The following is a 20,305-nucleotide window of genomic DNA, read 5'->3' as shown; positions in this document are numbered from 1 at the left end:
ATGGGAACAGGTTCACATTTTTTCACCTGAGGCTTACATTTGGAAACCACTAAAAGTAACAGAGTTAGGGAAAACATAAATCACTGCCAACAGATATTTCTAGACGCAGAGAGTGAGCGGATTATCTTTTGGACACTGAATTGCCTTCATTCTAGCCGGTGGGTGCTGGCCAGGTTGGTTTAAGAACTCTGGGATGATTTCTCTTTTTAAATAATGCATATTCTGGTGGTTATACCAAATCCATTAGGACTTTTTTCTTAATGATGGCTGTCCTCAGCAATACTCTGTTTTCTTTCTTTCTAACTTTCATTCATAATTTCCCCAAATTTACCTATTAATTGCTTAGATACCTAGTTATACAAATTTAGATTAGATGGTTTGGAACCTTGTTATATGATTATATTTTAATGGTTGATGAGACTGTTTTATTTGGTTCAACTCACAGTGAGGACGATTAACACTGCATTTTCTTGCATTTCTTTCTGATGTGTTTTCTTTTTCTTTTTTTCAATTTTAGATTGTGTTGCCTCCCCACCTGGAGAGGATAAGAGAAAAGCTGGCAGAGAATATCCATGAACTCTGGGTTATGAATAAAATTGAACTCGGCTGGCAGTATGGTCCGGTACATAATTTTGTAAATTATTTTTAGATTCTGTTAATACATCTTTCTGAAAACATAACTTCTTTTCACTCATCCTGCTACGTGGTGACATGAGTCGATCCGATTGATTTTTTTTCCCCTACACTTTAGTTTTTGGGCATTTTTTCTTTATGAGAATGAATGACATTAGTGGTGCGTTCATTGAAGGATGGCTTACTTGCCTAGACAGTTGAAAAGTTATCAGTCTTCAGGCTGAAAGTTACATTTTTAAATCAAGGTTAACATATACAGACAATAAGCATTGATTTCTAAGGAACTCAGGAAAAAAACTGAAATTGAAAGTGAAAACTGAAAATGGAAAGAAGTCAGTTTACTCTCCTCCTCCGATGTTTCACTTCTTTTAGTCCCCATTGTACGTAGCAGTGTAAGTGCTCTTGGCAAAGATTCAAGTTGGTTTCATAAGTGGAAGAGAGGCTGAGAAATAATGACTGCATGCGTTTCCAAATGATTATTTTTCAGAGAACTTAGTTTACAGTTTATCAATAAAATTTAGATGAAATAAAACCAAAACAACTTCCCGTGTAATCCCAGTGTAGCATATATCGTTTTTTAACAGGACTGTGGCAACACTTTCATTTTTATGATATTAATAGCCTAAGTATCCCAAAGGTTGTAACACTTTCTTATATTTGACTGAATATAGAAATGAGTGTATTCAGCCAGTCATACTTATTACATTGAGCTTTGAATAATGACATTTAGTATTAGTATTAGTGATAATACCATATGATACTTTATACTAATTAGTATGTTTGTTTATTTAGAGCTTTGCCTTTTTACATATACTCCCGATTACAAGTAATAGGTTAATTTTTCTAACAGCACACTGGGCTGTGTGTTATTATTTCAGTTTGACCAGTGATGTCACAGCTGGGGATTCTCATAGAGCTGTCAAATGCCCTGACAGCTAGTTAGTAGCTGTGCTAAGACTAGGATGTATGTTCTCTAGCTTCTAGTCCAGAATTGTTTTTCACTATTAAGACTTACTGATGCATGATCAGAAAATGGGATCCTTTCATTAACTGAGTAATGGTTAGACAGTTGTCAAATCAGCAAGCACTTACAAAGTTACCTTGTTAAGTTTATAGTTTTGTGCTATAGTCATGGACTTTTAAAAATAGAGGAAATGAGTAAATGCTAGATAAGATATTTACCGTCAGTTAAAGTCAGTAAAAGGAGAGATATCATGAAGGTGTACCTAGCCAATTGCCAGAAGAGTTACTGACAGAATTTACCACAAGGTTCAAGATGAGGCAGAGATTTGAGTTATGGACAAAATTTGGAGAAAGATAATTACAGGCTAGGATTTAAAAACATCTCATAACAACTCCCCTCCAAAACAAACAAACAAACAAACAAAAAAACCCATACAGTAACAGGAACTGTTTAACAGGCTTATGCTCAAGAAAGATGATTTCTATCGCAGGCTTCTAAAGGTTGCCTAAATGATTACGTTCTACAGTGAACTTACTTACGTTTCTTCTATTAAAAAAAAGAGGAAATATAAGGTCTCATTATTATCTATTTTTGCAGTTAAATCCAGTTCATTTCAATACCATACCTTCTAATGCTGCTAGTCTGTAGATGCTGAAAGAGAATACGGTGCCTCTGAGCCATCCTTGTTGCGGCCAGTTATCCTTCACCTGGTCCTGGCTGGTTAAAGCAACCTTGGGCTTTATGTTTTTTGGGCCTCCAGGGTGGAGATTAAGCACTTAGTCTGTTGCTGTAGTGCTGGCACCTGGCACCTTTCCTGGGACAAGGAACACACTCAAATACTTGCTGGTAGCACGAAACGGTTGTTTTCTTAGGGCTCCTTCTGGGCAGGCACAGCTCCAGGTATCATGTCAGAGGGTCAGCAATTTGGGAGAGTCTCAAACTGACACGTGAGGAGATTTCACGTTGTTCTACCGTGTAATAATTGACCTTGTGTCCTGCTTCTTTGACAAGGTCTTTCCTAAAACTCCTTTCAGATAAGTGGCCACCATCCCTGACTTTATGATGTCTGTTAGTCTAGACTTAGGTACATCCCTGTTATTGAGACTAATTCCATAAATTCTTTGACATTTTAAATGAAGTGTTCAACTGTGTTTTACTTTAGAGCAGTTTGAACTGTTGAATAAGTTGGGGTTTTTTGTTTGTTTTTACTTTTTGGAAAGAACTTAGTTTCTTTAAATGTCTTTGCGATGTGTTTCACAGGAGCATCATGTAAGAGCTCTATTTTACGGAATAACATCAGGCCTGTCCATTCAGGCATTTGTGTGTCCCTTTTGCCTAGTATTCACCTCATGTGCTTGGTACTGGGGTCACCAAATTGAAAAGACCTTGTTTTAGTCAGTTTGCCTTTTTTAAGAGCTTCTGGTTTAGCTGAGTGATAGGTACACAAACAATTACAAACTAAGTACTGTAATGGAGATACTAACTGTGAGGGAGGAATATTTACAGCTTTTCTGGTGAAATCAGGGAGGGCTTCCAGGAGGTGGTAAATATTTGCTCTGCTGTTTTTGTGGAAGAGCAGTGAGCCTGGAGGCAGGAAAAGGGGTCAGGGAGAGGACTCAGGTGGCCCAGGTGAGAGGTTGTGAGTTTCCCAACTGTGTGCCGGCAGTGGGGCCGGAGAGACATGACTGCAGATGTTTTGAAGTTCCACTATGGGATGAGAATAAGAGAGGGAAGGAAATCTGGGTAGATTTCTGGTTTTAGCTTGGACACCCGAGAGGATGATGGCGTCAGTTACTCTCTGGCGTAGAGAATAGAGGGGAGGTGGAAATTACACGAACACAGATTAAATTATCTCCGGAATTGGGCATGTTCATTTTTACCTTTATGTTTAGAATTTAGTGTTACATTTTGTAACTCTAGATTTCATTTCCAAAGTTACACACTTGAATAAGTAAATAAACTATATGCTTTTGTGTAAGTCCTGTTCATTTGCAATGATCACTGGAAAGAAAGGAATAACTATCTTGTTTTTAACTTGGCGACTCCTGAAAACTTAAAAAAAAATTCTTACTCGTGTTTACCTACATTTTATGTGGCATTTATAAAGCCTGGTAATTATTACCATGGAGTAATTTGTTCCCTGGCAGCATATGGCTGTGATCGTGGTGTCACCATGGCAGTAATGCCTGTGTAATTTAGGTCTCTAAGAAGATAAAAACCTAATTACTAATGCAAGGGTACAGAACATCTTTCTCATTAATTTATCCCTAAAATCTTGAATTTAGTTTATTCTGATTGCTAATCCACGTTTTCAAGGATTAATATGAAAAATGGCTGTGGGATGTTAACTGACTTCGGTAAAGCACTGGAGTGACTTGTGAGAGCAGAAGTAGCTTACATGGGGTGAAATGAACAGCTGGAACCACCTCCAAGAGTTTGTATCAATCAGTCATGATGTTCATTGATGTCTCTAATCTGTTTGGCTCTAAACACGTAAAACTTCCTGCACATCAAAACTAAGTGATTACTACACCTTCTTACCTAGAATTCATTTCAGTTTACAAAATATTTGTTCCGTGCCTGCCATGTACCTGGCATGTTCTAGGTGTTGGGAACACATTGTCAAAAAGCAAAAGAGATCAAATTCCTGTTCCTTGGTCATACATTCTAGTTGCAGGGAGATAGACAGTAATGCAATAAAGAAAGACCTAGTCTGTTCGCAGGTGGTAACTGTTACGGGAAAAAAAAAGTAGGGTGGGTGGGCAGATTGGCATATTAGGAAGGCGGACAGAATGAGCCTCGTTGAGGAAGTAAGATTGAAGCAAATGCTGGAAGTTGCTGGGAGAGTGGGCATGGGGGATTCAGGGTAGAGCAGGCATGGACACTGGGGCCAGGAACGGTGCCAAATGGAAGACATCAGGAAGCCCAGACAATGCCAGGCTTGACCACTGACCTCGAATATTAGCCGTGCCTGGGAGATGACAGAGGCAACTTAGCTGGGGTGATGGTCTGGGTTTCCCTTCTTGCTTCGCCCTTTGCTTTCCTCCATGCAATTAGATTGCCATTGCTAGTATCTGACCTTAGAAACTATTATATGTCGATATCCTGTTCTGTTTCAGGTTAGAGATGACAATAAGAGACAGCACCCGTGTCTGGTGGAGTTCTGCAAGCTGCCTGAACAGGAACGCAATTACAACTTACAGATGTCGCTTGAGACCCTGAAGTGAGTGTCTTAAATTTCCTATCTTCCTATCTGTATTACACGAAAGAAACCGAGTGTTGATATTATGCTTTCATTCATTTTAATTCCGGTTAGAAATTTCCATAATGGATTGGTAGATTGGATCAATATTTGTTTGGAATAGACTTTGAGCATATTAACTTTATGTCTTTGTGCTCTATGTAAGTATCTCCCAAAGAGTATTCTACAGATGTTTATGGGTATTTCGGAATACAAGGATTTTGGCATTGGATGCAGTGCTCCTCAGAATGTCAGTCATAAGTTGTTACCGGTGTGTGACTAAGTAAATGAAGGTTTGAACAAGTGTTTAGAAATTTTTATACCAATTTAAGGTATTGCATTGAGCTTTGAATAATGGCATTTATTATTAGTGTTAGTGGTAATACCATATGATACTTTATACTAATTAGTATGTTTATTTATTTAGAGCTTTGCCTTTTCACATACACTCTCACTTACAGGTATTGGGTTAATCTTCCTAGCAGCACACTGGGCTGTGAGTGTTATTATTTCAGATTTACCAGTGATGTCACAGCTGGGGATTCTTATAGAGCTGTCAAGTGCCCTGACAGCTAGTTAGTAGCTGTGCTGGGACTGGATCCAGCTTCTCTAGCTTCTAGTCTAGAACAGTTTTTCGCTGTAAGACTTGGTGATGCATGATCAGAAAATAGGGTCCTTTCATTAACTCAGTAATGGTTAGACAACTGTCAAATCAGCAAGTACTTAGGAAGTACCTTATTAAGTATATGGTTTTGCACTTTTCCATCCTTGATGGCCTCGAAGAACTGGATTTGTTCCAATAGGTCACTTATCTCAAAACCTGCTTATATTAGGAATAAACCAATACTTTTGTCCTTTTTCTGTTTTGTTTCAGTTTTGTTAAGTGCAAAGAGCGAGTTCTATTGAAGTTATTTTACCAAAGACCCAGAGCATAAAACTTAGACACTGTTTCAAATTCTAGGATTTGGGTCCAGGTATATATCTTCAAAGATCTGGTAGTGACTTTCCTTATGAAAATTAACAAATTGGGCCTAGAATGAGTTTAGGTTCTACTAGTAACTTAAAAGGAAAAGGAGTATATACAAATCGAGTGAATTGAGAAACCACTACAGGTAAAAAATGACCAAGCTTGCCTGTAATGAGGAACGCAGAGCACATCACTGTGACCGCCTCTTCAGGGTCTCCTGTCTTCCTTTGTGGTCTTGATGTGAAGCTTGTATATTTAGCTTGCTAACTCACGGCAGCCCATTATTTGCCCATCTTTTACAACAAAATGTTTTTATTGAAAGTTCATGGCCTAAGATATTTTAGTTAAATTTGTAGTACATTCCCTGTCATTTTAGCAATTGACAGCTAAGCTAGCTAGGCAAATCCTGGGAAGCCTGGAATGTAGAGATCTCCATACCAGTCTCCTTGGTATGTTGAGCCTTTGACTGCTACGCATAACCTAATCTCATTCCTAACAGCTACTGGTGGCTGGTTTGATTAATCATCAGACTGCACGTATCATGGTGCTGTTGCCTGTGGCGAATGCTAATAACCCTTTTCATATTTGTTAATATTTATATGGTTTTATGATGAACTAATTTCACTTGTTCCTTTAAAATTTAAATTAGGGAGAAAAGAGCTCCTGTTTCTCCAAAATTCACACTATGCCCAATTCCAGTAGTTAAAGAAAGTACAGTACTTTATGTATTTCCCTTATTCACTTGGTTAGTTGATAGGCACTAGAGCAGAGTGGGTAAGAACACAGAGCCTAGGTGGTTGGATGGTCTAGATTTAAGGACTTGCTCCTACAAAGGGAATCTTAGATTCTCTGAACCTTAGGTTCTTTAGCATCAGTTTAAAATGGGGATCATAGTGTATCTACTTTATGGAATTGTAGTGGGGACTAAATGATACAATACTGATAAAGCCTCTAGCACCGTAATGCCTAACAGAAGAAGCACTCTATAAAGTTCAGTTTTTTAAAAAAATATATATATACTGTGGGTGGGATTAGCAACTTTACTCATTTAAATTCTCAGGAGTGCCAAGTGACGAATAAGCAAACGATTATTTCAGAATATTCCTTATTTGGATGTTGGGTGATTTCGTGTGAATATGAATTTTTGTTGCTCTTTCTGTGATTTTTTTTACCACCTAAATTGTTGAAAAAGACAGCTTACTTCCGATTTGAATGATCATCTGTGTGCTGTACAGCACTGCAGAAATTCTGACACCCTCTTCCAGAACAGCACTGTACCACCCTAGCCTAAGCTACCATTTTTTTAAGTTGAAGTATAGTTGATTTACAATGTTGTGTTAGTTTCAGGTGTACAGCACAGTGATTCAGTTATGCATATATATATATATGTATGTGTATGTATATTCTTTTTCAGATTCTTTCCCATTATAGTTTATTACAGGATACTGAATATAGTTCCCTGGGCTGTACAGTAGGTCCTTGTTGGTTATCTGTTTTATATATAGTAACATGTATAAATCCCAACCTCCTAATTTATCCCTCCCCTCCCTTTCCCCTTTGGTAACCGTAAGTTTGTTTTGTATGACTGTGGGTCTGTTTCTGTTCTGTAAATAACAGAACTGTTCTGTGTCTGTTCTGTATCTTTCTTTCTTTTTTTTTAGACTTCACATATAAGTCAAATGCTATGATATGTGTCTTCCTCTGTCTGGCTTACTTCACTTAGTATGACCATCTCTAGGTCCATCCATGTTGCTGCAAATGGCATTATTTCATTCTTTTTTATGGCTGAGTAATATTACATTGTGAATATGTACCACATCTTCTTTATCCATTCACCTATTGAGGGACATTTAGGTTGCTTCCATGTCTTTAGCCTAAGCTACCATTATTCCCCACCTGAAACTATAAAACTGTCCCGACAGATCCAGTTGAAATATTAAGCTAGCTCTTCTCTTACCCATTCTGTACTCTGATCTTTTTCAAGTATTTAGTGTCATTTCTCCCTATTTGAATTCTTTTAATGGCTTCCCATTGCTCTTAAGATAAAGGCAGTACCTTAATTTGCCCAGTGGTCCTGCAAGGTCTTGCTTCCCTTCTCACCACCATCATCACGTAGGAGGCTGCTCTTCTTTTTCCTTGCTTGCCATCACACTAGACTTTGTTTTGCACACCTGTTTGCACGTTCCTTTCCCCTTCTTTACGTCCACTTCCTGGAATGCTCCCCTCCATGCCCTGTTCTCATCCTTTACATCTCGAGTCACTTCTTCGGGAAACATTTGCTGAGCTCCTTGATTCAATAAAGCCCCCTTTCATAGGCACTCAGCCTATTTGTATCTCTCAGCATAGAAACTGTCCAGCTATGTATAACCACAGGATGGCCTCTCTACTCCACCAGACCTAAGTTTCTTGAGGGCAGGCATCTGATTTTGATTTTATTCACCATCTTCTGAACTTTACACAGAGCTCAGTAAATATTTCTCGAATGAATGAACCCACGAACAAGCAATAAAGCTCAGTCTCTAGCCAGGCTTTTGTATACCAGATGGTTATCACGGACAGGGTGCCGCCTGTTCTCTCTGTGGCTTTGTGCCAGTCTGTTTCCTCTTCTTGTCGGTGGGCATATACTTGAAGTGCTAAATTGCAGCACGAACCCATTATTGCCACTTAATCTTGTAGCAAATATGTGCTGAATGCATATGCAGGTTACTGTCGGAAGCACAGGAATCAGATGGAGAACCCACCTCCAGCTCGTCCTTTTCCACTTCCCATACTCTGTTCCTCTCTGCTAACCTCTGCACAAGCTCCACAGCTCACGCTGCTCTCTCCCCACCCTCTGCAGACTTTAAAACCATTTTAAATGGGTGAGTTGAACGGTGTTAAGTCAAATAAAATGGTTTTAATAAAGATAATATAAAGACCAAAGAGTTCTTACTCAGAGAACTTGGTGTGGTTGATAGCATTGAATAGATTTTTTAAATGGTCTGTTGTTCTCATTTAAAAGTCTCTTTGGGTTAGACATAGAGTTCTTAGATATGATGCCCAAAATGCGATCCATAAAAGAAAACAAAATCAATACACTGGATCTCATTGAAAGTAAAACCTTTTGTCATACAAAAGAAACCACATAGCAGATGGAGACTCAGGCCACAGATTGGGAGAAAATATTTATAAATCATGTAAGTTTACATTTATAGGGTTTGTAGTAAATCATACAAGTCCTGATAAAGAACTTGTATACAGAATATATAGGTAACTCTTACAACTCTGTAATAAGAATACATACAGCCCAATTAAAAACCAGGGAAAACGCTTGAGTATATATTTTAATAAAGAAGATATGTGAATGGCTAATAAGCACATGAAAAGATGCTCAACATCATTAGTCATTAGGAAAATGCAAACTAAATCACAGTGAGATACTACCGCACACATGCTGGAATAGCCATAAGCAAAATGACAGATACACTCAGTGTTGGTGCAGATATAGAAAACAACTGAAATCTACATGTATTACTGATGGGAATGTAAAATGGCCCTGCCACTTGGTGGTTTCTTAAAACGTTAAACATAAATTTATGATACAACCTAGCGATTCTACTCCTACGTACCTACCCAAGAGAAATGAAAGACTATGTTGACACAAAGACATGCTCATAGAAGCATTATACATAACATCCCCAAACTGGAAAAACTGCAGACATCCATCAGCTGATGAATGGATACACAAACTGTAATAGAGCCAATGCAATACTATTCAGCAATAAAAGGAAATAACCTACTAATGTGCATTACAGCACGGATCAACCTAAAGAACGTGGTAAGTCAAAGAAGCCTGACATGAAAGATTCAATACTGTATGATTCTATTTAGGTGAAATGTCCAGAAAAGGCAATTCTTTTTTTTTTTTTTTTTTTTGTGGTATGCGGGCCTCTCACTGTTGTGGCCTCTCCCGTCGTGGAGCACAGGCTCCGGACGCGCAGGCTCAGCGGCCATGGCTCACGGGCCCAGCCGCTCCGCGGCATGTGGGATATTACCGGGCCAGGGCACGAACCCGTGTCCCCTGCATCGGCAGGCAGACTCTCAACCACTGCGCCACCGGGGAAGCCCAGAAAAGGCAATTCTTTAGAGACAGAAAGCACATTTATGATTGCTTGAGGGTGGGGATGATCAGTGACTGCAGACAGGCATGGAGAATCTGATGGGGTGATGGAAATATTCTAAAACTGGATTGTAGCGATGGTCATACAGTGCTAGCCATTATCGTCACTTAATGTATTAGGCAGGGTTCTCCATATGTTATAATCAGATTGCTTGGTAGGCACGCACTCAGAAGTTTAACTACCTGGATTTAAGATAAATCAGATAAATCCCAATGTTATTGTCACCCTTGAGTTCCCTTAGAGCTGGGTTTGGGATCCTACTTGACCCTTTCATAGCCCTGTACGTATGTCACTGCATGCAAGACTCTATGTTATAGTTAATTTTTGTCTTAGTCCTCACCGGCCTGTAAGCTTATCCCCAGAACTTAGCACAGGACCTGGCTTTCAAAAGATACTTACTGAATAGATAAATGAATGGAGGATGATGGCAGGAAACTTCCTGTTCCTTGGACAGTGTTTGAGTAAGCATAGCCTGTGTTTGTTCTGTGAGTCAATTTTTGATTCTTCTGTTGCCAGTCAATCTCATCTGAAGTGGCACATTCTTTAGATAATTTCATAGCTTCAGTTAGCTCTTGCTCTATCCATATTTTTGCAGTTTCACACTCCAAAGGTAATTTCACGGGCTCATCTCAATTTTGCCCTATATAACCTAAAATTTAACTTGATAGCAGTGTGTGTGTGTGTGTGTGTGTGTGTATCTATATCTGTCTCCATACTGTCATTTTTTAAATGTGATGGAGGGTAAGTATAGATGGATTTTAGATACTTGCTACCTTCCTTTTGCAACTGACCACACCTTAGAAATTCTGTCATCCACAAAGTTTATGCTGTTGCACCTTATTCTATTGAGATAGGTGGGACCACTCATTGTCATGAATAGTAAAGGGTGTTGTTCTACCTAAGTCTGGGGACTTATAAGGTTGAGTTCTAAATGTGAACGGTGAGGATCTTTCTTGGGAAAATCAGCAAAAGCTTATTCATTAAAGGGAGTAAAAAAAATACAATGTATCTAAACACTGGATAAACTGTTTCTGGCCAATTGGAACCCCCATGTGTCATGTGAAAGGGAGATTTTTCTAGAGTAGGAAGTCCAGAAAAGGATTTAAAAACATATGGGGACTTCAGTGTATCATAAAAGTAGCATTTCAAGTAAGTGGTAAAAATGGATTATTCAGTAAATATTTTGTGGAGAACTGGGTATCCATCTGGGAAATAAAGTTAAACCTCTACCTTAAGACATACAGCTTCCCCTGCCCCACCCCTTCCCCGTCAAAAAAGCAAGGACGGTTCCTTCAAGTGATTTAACAGTTGGGAAATCTCTTTCTAAGTATCACATAAAACTCAGAAGCCATTTTTGAAAGATAGAAAAATTCAGTTATATAAAAACAAGTTTAAAGCTCTACATAGAAAGAACAGCATAAAGAAAGTAAAAAGACAACCAACTGGAGAAAATATTTGTAACTCGTATCTCATATATTTGAAGGGCTTCTGAACTGCCACAACAAAACCCAAATCTAACAGAAAAGTGAACAAGGAATGTTTTCACAGAAAAAAGTACAGATATCGCCAAAGAATACGAAAAAGTGTCAAGTGCACTTATATGAAGAAAAATGCCAATTAAAACTGTAAATGAGACATCTCATTAGCATATTAATTGATGACTCTGTGTTGGGCCACGTATGGGAAATAGGCAGGCAGTGTCATACCTTGCTGGTGGAAATATAAATGATGACCAGCTCTATAGACATTTGGCAATATTTGTCAAACTCTGAAACATACCACCCCTGTGACCCAGTCATTGCATGTCTAGGAATTTATCCTACAGATGAAGGATATAGTACATGTATTAAATGTATAAGGTTATTCATTGCAGCATTGTTTGTAATAACAGAAGATAGTGAACAGAGAATTGGGTAAGACATGATGACACACTCAGTGAATGGAACACTTCAGACCTATTGAAAAATAAACCAGCTTTATATGAAGGACAGTAAGTCAAAGTCATATTCAAAGTTATATTGTAAAGTCAAGATAGCAAATTGTGGAGAACTCTTACACATAACCAATGCGTAAAAGGAAAGCAGAAACAATGACACACACACACACACACACACACACACACACACACACACACAGAGCTGCTTTAGAATATGCATAGATTGTAGCAGGACATTCAGGAATTAGTAGCAATCAGTGCCTTTAGGGAAAGAAACAGGAATAGAAGGAAGGGATTGTAGAGAGACTTACTTTTCAATATGTTCCTTTTTGTGTTTGAATTGAAACATTTAATTTTCAAATGTCCTACTCATGACTCAACAGTAAATAATTTACAACTAAGTAAGCTTTCCTTTTGCTTTAAAACAAAATACTTCTCTCTGCATTCGAGGTGGACTGTTATACCTCATGCCCAGCTGCTGTTATGTTGGGTCGTTCTGGACATAGGGAAGGAATTGTTGCAGCTTATGTCTGGTTTTCTTTTCCAGGACTTTGTTGGCATTAGGATGTCATGTGGGTATATCAGATGAACACACCGAAGAAAAGGTGAAAAAAATGAAGCTGCCGAAGAAGTAAGTTGAATGTCTAAGCAATATTAAATAGTCTGTGCCTTACTTTATTTAGTGTTACTGCACCCAGAAAACTCTTGATGGAATCCTAGATGCCTTGCTTACACGTAAGCTATAAAAGTCAGATTCAAAACTTAAGCTTGCTGTATTACACTAGAGGCTGCAGCAAGGCCATGGTGGGGTGAGAGCCCGTCCCAGTGCCCAGAGGGGAAACAAGCTCACAAAATATTTGGTAGTGTGTTACGAGTGTGTTATTTTCGTTTTGTGTATGTGTGTGTGAACACGCATGCCCACGTCCTAACTGATTGGATATGGTTTCCCACTTTCCACCAGAAGATGTATAATTTTATATATTTTTACAAAGAAAATGTATTTTAGGAGTAGTTATGCAGTCAGTGTTATCATTTCCACTTTAAGATGAGAAAACTGAGGCACTAGATGCTCTCGGAGTTATTTTGCCTGCTATGCTACAATCTCTGTGACCTTGTTTAACTTCTTAAAACTTCAGCTTTCTCATCTGCTAACAGGTATGAATACGGGAAGTTTTAGGGATTAAACGAGTATAAGTGTTTAATAAATGATAACTGTTACATATTATTACTTTTTCTTTATTTAGTTTAGTTTAAGTGTTCAAGCCACTCTTCCGAGGCCTGCATGTTGTAAATAGCAGTCCTGGACATGTGCTAAGTAATATCATGGAGATAAAAACAAAGTAGCCACTCCGTAATTTCTATCCGCCACCCCAGATAAACATAAAATTAAAGTAGAAACCATGTGCTTGCTATGCGAGCGCAAATTCTAGCAGGTCCTTTAGGCCACCGAACCTTTTTACTCAGGCCTTCCATTAAAAAATATGTATAACAGCATATCCTACAAGGTTATATATATAAAGTATAGGGCTAAAACCCTATATGCATATATGCTAAAAACCATATATGCATAAAACATATGTACATATTTTTAGGGATATATGCTTATTTGATAAGACTATTTTTCTAAAGCAGTGGCGTCATAATTCTGGATAGGAACTACCTTTGTTGGAGTATAGGCAGGGGTGTTGAAAGGGGAGGAGCACACAGATAAATACAAGGTGTCGGTAATGTTCTAATTTTACCGTGGTGGTGGGTTAATGGAGTTCATTTCATTAGAATGCTTTAAAGTATATTCTCTTGTGTGTATCCAAATATAGTTACTTTTAAAAATAAAAATATGACAGGTATACATCCAAATATCTCATTAATCTCAATAAATGGAAATCAGTGAAATTCTCCAGGTAAGATATAGTGATTGTCAGATTAGATTCAGAAAGATAACTCACGTTGTATACACCTCACAAAAATAACACCCAGCTAAAGGAGACACATCAAGAAATTCAGAATGTGAAAAGTTGAAAAAACATGAGAACATGATGTTCCAAGTAATATTGTTCAAAAGGGAACTGCAGTTTCCTTTTTGTCAGTTGCCTCATATAAGACAAAATAGCTCTGAAAGCAAAATTAAGAAAAGAAGGATATGTATAAGGATCCAAAAAATAAGCATTATGCTAATACTCCTCATGTATGCACCAAGTCAAATGGCTTCGAAAAATCAAGAAAGCAAAATATTAATAGATTTTCCAAAATAAATAGACAAATGAAAAATCATAGTGATAATTCCTAACACAACTCCCAGAAACTAGTATGTGTAACAGATAAATATTAATGAAGAATAATAACAATTTAACCCCCTATAAATTAAAAGCTTGACATATATAGAACACTGAACACATGGAACATTTATAAAAACTCAACATCCTTTACAACATGAGGACATTGATATTGTAAATATCATATTTATTGAATCACAGGAGGTGACAATCAAAAAATCATGTAAAGTCATGACATATTTAAAACTTTTAAAACATAGTTCTAAGTAGCTTATAGATCAAACACATCATTGTGAAAATTTAAAATACAAGAATGGCAAAGGCAAAGACGTCATATCAAAACATAAGAGTTGCATATTTAAAGCAATACTTGGAGAAAGCATGTTTTAGAAACCTAATAAGCAGGAAGAAAAGTCTCTGAAAAGATTGATAAAAGAAAAAAGAAATATTTCTTTGAGCAATTACAGGGATATTTTCAAGAGGGACTGCAAACTGTAACAAATTTATATAATTAACAAATTAGTTTCTAAGTTAAATGATATTGACAGTTGTATATAATATTATCAAAACTGACCCATGAAGAAAGAAAATGTTAATAGAGCTACAGCTATTAAAGGAATTGAATTAATAGTTTAAAATACACACACACATCCCAAACCACTTTTCTATTGATTTCCAGCAAATATTTAAGAATGGGTAATCTCAAATGAAAAAGAAGCAGCACTTTACAACTTATTATCTGAGAATAAAATAAATAATAAAATAAAGCCCAGATGAGGGTAGTGTGAGGAAGGGAAATTGTAATCCAGCTTCACTTATGGGCATAGATACAAAAAAATGCTAAGTAAAATATTAGCAAACTTAGCAGTATATTATGGCCCAGCTAAATTTATTCCAGTAATAAAAAGATGGATTAATGTTAGAAAATATATTTATTCACACTAGAGTGAGGAAGAAAATTCATATGATCCTACCAATATATTTAGTAATAAATATTTCATAAAATGTTTTACTTATAAGCATATGAACTCTTAGCAAGCAATGATCTGAGAGAACCTTCTTAACCTGACAAAAGGCCAATAGCAACCAATGATCTATAAGGTAAAACCCCAAAGTTTTTCCCTTAGGATTCAGGAATAAGACATATAAACTACTATTACCTGATGTATTCAATATAGCCAATGCAATGAGACAAGAAAAAAATTATGAGTTTTGGAAAGGAAGAAAACATACTGTTGTCAATAGCAGGTAATGTTATTTCATTGAAAACTCAGGAGGATCTACAGTATTATTTGTTGACAATAAGTACAGCAGTATTGCTAGATCAATACCTTTAAAATCTCATTTAGAAGTGCAAGAAAAAAAAAACAAAAGAAAGAAAAATAAAGAAATCCCTAAGGTAGATGAGAAATCTAACCAAAGAGGTGCGAGACCTCTGTAGACTAAATGTTAAAATCGGATTTAAAGTCTTTAAAGACTATCTAAATAAATAGAGATAGATCATGATCATGGATGGTACAACAAATATATCAGTTCTCCCCCAATTAATCTTAGAATCAATACTATTCCAGTCATTCCGCCAACAGAGGTTTTTAAGCAGCTTGCTAAGCTATTCTAAAATATATGTGGAATTTCAAAGGTTCAAGAATATCTAGAAGTCTTCTACAAAAGAAGATAAACTTGCTCTGCTAGATATCAAGACTTATGATAAAACTATGGTAATGAAGGAAGTGTTACAATGGTATTGGGATAGACAAATTGAGACAGAGTTCCCAAATATATACATGCATATATACAAATTTGACCTATGCCAAAGGTCTTGTTATAGATAAGTGGGGAAATGAAAACTGTTCCATCAGTGGTATTCATATAATTGACTAGCAAAATAGAAAAAAGTTAGGTCTCTACCTTATGCTATACACAAACATTTGCAGGTTAATTCAAGACCCAATTGCACAAAACAAAAATACTTTTTGAAGACAAGTGGAATATCTTCACGACCATGAGGTGAAGAAGGACTTTTTAAATCAGAAAAAAAACACAAAACACAAAAGAACACTCACTTCATTTAAGTCTTTGCTTAAATATAAACTCCTCTGAGAGGTCTTCCTTAAGCATTCTATCTATAATGCTCTGATCGTTAACCTGCTTTATTTTTTCACTTGCACTTCTACAGCTGATGTTATTTATTCGTTTAGCTTTTGGGGCGCCTAAACTGAAATATGCACTCAATAAGAGGCCGGGGCTTTGTTTACTGCAAGGCCTCCAGTTTCTAGAATACCTAGTATAGGAGTGATGTCTGTAACACGACAGCATAAGATGTTCCTCCTTTTCATCCGCCTTTTATAAATGAGTGAATTAGATATCCGTACATGAATAAGAGTCCCTTTGTGGGGTTTCTGCAGTTTGCAGCTGTAGCTCTCAGGGACCCAGGAGGAATCTTGCGCACCAGTGCATCTGGTAGGAGATAGAGAAACCTCCCTATAAGCTGCAGAACTAATGAAGCCAGTAAGGCTGCCTGGGCCTCTTTCCTGGCTGTGGGACCAGAATCCGGTGAGTGTGAATCAGGCAGGTACGCGCCCATGACAGACAACTTGCAGAAGTCCAGCCCTCCCAAAGAGAGATGCCAACACACCATTAGAGAAAAAAAGAACAAAGAAAACAAACAAACGAAAAAAGAAACAGGAGTTTGGTCACAGCGGAAGCAGTAGGAGAAACTTTTCCCAGCACCACCCCACCTCCAAGAAGGTGGTTATCAGGCTGATTTATGTGGCAGAGATATCTCTTCCTTGGAGAAAGAGGAGCATGAGAGCGCCCTACTGCCTTCGCTGGGTGGGACTTGGCTGGAGAAACCCATTTCTCTCCACTGGCACCTGGAGTACTAAGGTGGGAGCTTGCAGCTAGGGGCTGGGAGGACTTTGAAATAGAAGTAGATAAGAATTTCAAATGGCCTTAAAGGGACTGCACTCAGCAGAAAGTCTGCCCACATGCCTTTGGGAGTGCCACTCCCGGGATCTCCCTACTAGGACTGTGGGCACCCCTAACTCACCAAGTGCCAAACCCACACCTCCCTCCCACTCTGCTGCCAGCTCCCTGTGCACACTTCTGGTCAAGGAGAGTGAGCTCCAGTAGACAGACCATGTGGATGGGCAAGGGAGAAACCACAAGCTTGAGCTATAGCGTCGCCTTCTGGAAAACAAAAGAGAGGCTTCTGATAGCCAGCCTGGTGAGTTATAAGAACCAGAAAAGACATGAAAGCTCAGTTAAGGTGCTTTCTGCTACTTCAAATGCAAAAAGCAGAAACACATGACTACAACCAATATGGAAAAGTCAAGGGAATATGGCATCACAAAAAGACGATGGTAATTCTCCAGCTGCTGAGCTCAATGGCGTGGAATATTGCGATCTAACTGATAAAGAATTCAAAATAGTATTAAGAAATTCAGCGAGCCACAGGAAAACTCAGAAATTTAGTGAAATCATAAATAAAATTAATGAATGGAAGGAATACTCTAACAAAGAGAATGAAATTATAAAAAGAGACAAACAGAAATACTGGAACTAAAGTATTCAACGAATGAGATGAGGAGTGTAACACAGAACATGTGTAGCAGAGCAGACCATGTAGAAGAAAGAGTAAATGACTTGGAGGATAGGAATCTAGAAATAATACAATTAGAAGAGGACGTGAAACTAAGATTTAAAAGAGTGATGAAAGCCTATAAGAGCTAGCAGATTCTATCACAAAAACAAATATCTGAATAATTGGGCTCCAGAAGGAGAGGAGAGGGAGAAGGGGTCAGGGACTTTGTTTAAAGAAATAATAGTTGAGAACTTCCCAGGCCTGGGGACAGACTTAGACGTACGACTCCATAAAGCTAAAAGAACACCTATTATCTCAATGTAAAAGGACTTCCTCCAAGACACATTGTAATGAAACTGTCAAAAATCAGTGATAGGGCTTCTCTGGTGGCACAGTGGTTGGGAACCCGCCTGCCAATGCAGGGGACACGGGTTCGAGCCCTGGTCTGGGAAGATCCCACATGCCGCGGAGCAACTAAGCCTGGGCGCCACAACTACTGAGCCTTCGAGCCACAACTACTGGGCCTGCGTGCCTAGAGCCCGTGCTCTGCAACAGGAGAGGCCACCGCAGTGAGAAGCCCACACACTGCAACGAAGAGCAGCCCCCGCTCGACGCAACTAAAGAAAGCCCGTGTGCAGCAACGAGGACCCAGTGCAGCCCTAAATAAATAAATACATAAATAAATTAATTTTAAAAAATCAGTGATAAAGAAATTATCTTAAAGCACATCAGGGGAAAAAAGAAAGTAAGGCACAGAGGAACCCCATTAGGCTGTCAGCTGATTTCTCAGCAGAAACTCTACAGGCCAGGAGAGGGTAGAATGACATATTCAAAGTGTTGAAAGATTAAAATTGCCAGCCAAGAATAGTGTATGCAACAAAGTTACCTTTCAGATAAGAAGGAGAAATAAAGGCTTTCCCAGACAAAAGCTGAGGGAGTTCACCGCAGGTAGACCTGCCTTGCAAGAAATGCTGAAAGGAGTTCTTCCAGCTGGAATGAAAAGATACTGCTCAGCAACAGGACAACATACGAAAGTATACAATACACTGGAGATGGAGAAACACAGGCAGTTTGATCCAGAGAGTTGTAACTCCATGTTAGGGGGGATGTGTTACCCACTCAACTATAGTGTAAAAGTTAAAGGCAAAGAGTAGTAAAAAGAACTATAGCTACTATAAATCATTAATGAATATACAACATAAAAAGAGGTAAGTTGTAACATCAGTAACATCAGTTGTAATATCAGTAATATGAGTAATATAAGATGGAGGAGTAAAAGATGGAGCCTTCACAGGCTTTCACAGATGAGTTGCGACAGCTGGTAAGCCTAAAATGGATTGTTTCATCTATACGATTTTTAATGTAATTTACAAAGTTACCACGAAACAAAAGTCTGTATAGAATGGATTCACAAAGACAGAGAAAGGGAAAACAACACACCAACATGGAAAATAATCAATTTACGGAAGTAGACGTAGAAGGAGAAAGAAACAATGGAAATACAAAGCAACCAGAGAGCCATTAATAAGATGGCATTAGTGTGCCCTTACATATCAATAATTACTCTAAATGTAAATGGATTGAATTCGCCATTCGAAAGGTATGGAGTGGTTAGGTGGATTAAAACACAAGACCCAACTGTATGCTGCCTACAAGAGACCCATTTCAGATTTAAGGATACGTGTAGACTCCAACTGTAATTAGAATGATGTGCTACATTCCCTATTTGAAAATAGGCAATCTGAGTTAGGTGTTTTTTTTTTTTTTTTTCCTGATAATACAGATCATTTCACTTAAAATCCTTAAAGACTTTTAAAAAATATGTGATTGATTGTAGCTCAGTTCTCCCTTTCTCCCTCTTCCTCCTCTAAACAAACCAGCAGGCAGCTGAATGGTACAGCACATAACTGTCTGTTCTTAAATTCATAAACCTTCCCACACTTGTAAAATTAAGCTCTTGACCCACTGCAGAGTTTGATGAGCAGAGGCCAGTTGCTACGGGAATAAAGAAAAATGTAACTGAAAAAGAATCCAGTCCCAGAGCTTGTGGTTCCTAGTATCTCATATCCCTGAGTAGCTGAGATTTTTTTTTAAATGTAAAGGTTTAAATGAAAGTAAAATTCTTGTCTGAATACCAATGCCTTTTATCCAGACTTTCTGTTAGCACTTCTCTGCTGTTAAACCAAAACATAGGTCAGGAACTGGTTGCTTGTGTGTATCGCTGGGAAGTAAGAGGTAGTGTTGAATTGTGGAAGAGCATGTTCGAATCCTTTGAGAGGTATGTAAGCCTAGTGCTAAATTCCCTCGCTCCTGCACCACTCCTTCCCCCTCAAGCTGTGTAGCCACTGCAGTGATGGGAAGTGGTATCTCTCAAGCATATTGGGGCAGATAGAAGGTTAAGAATGATATTCTCAATGCTTATATGTATATGTGAATTTAAAATGGCTTTCGGAAATGAATGCTTAGAGGGATACCAAATACGCAGACCCATATTTATACTGTGCACATGGACACAAACACACGCACAAAATTCAGTGTATGTAACTAT

At 38.1% G+C, this 20,305-nt stretch overlaps 1 protein-coding gene across 1 annotated transcript in view; it reads left to right on the top strand.

Annotated features, from left to right (window-relative positions):
• RYR2 (ryanodine receptor 2) overlaps positions 1-20,305 on the top strand; it is a 721,218-nt gene that overhangs the window by 404,327 nt on the left and 296,586 nt on the right. The window contains exons 23-25 of the mRNA XM_060286446.1: positions 518-622; positions 4,717-4,820; positions 12,449-12,532. Of these exons, the coding sequence (XP_060142429.1) occupies positions 518-622; positions 4,717-4,820; positions 12,449-12,532 (293 nt within the window). The remainder of the gene's footprint in view (positions 1-517; positions 623-4,716; positions 4,821-12,448; positions 12,533-20,305) is intronic.

This window comes from Globicephala melas, chromosome 16, assembly GCF_963455315.2.
Source record: "Globicephala melas chromosome 16, mGloMel1.2, whole genome shotgun sequence".
Taxonomy (NCBI): domain Eukaryota; kingdom Metazoa; phylum Chordata; class Mammalia; order Artiodactyla; family Delphinidae; genus Globicephala; species Globicephala melas.
The sequence above is the reverse complement of the archived record's forward strand: the minus strand, read 5'-3'. Positions and strand labels throughout refer to the sequence as shown.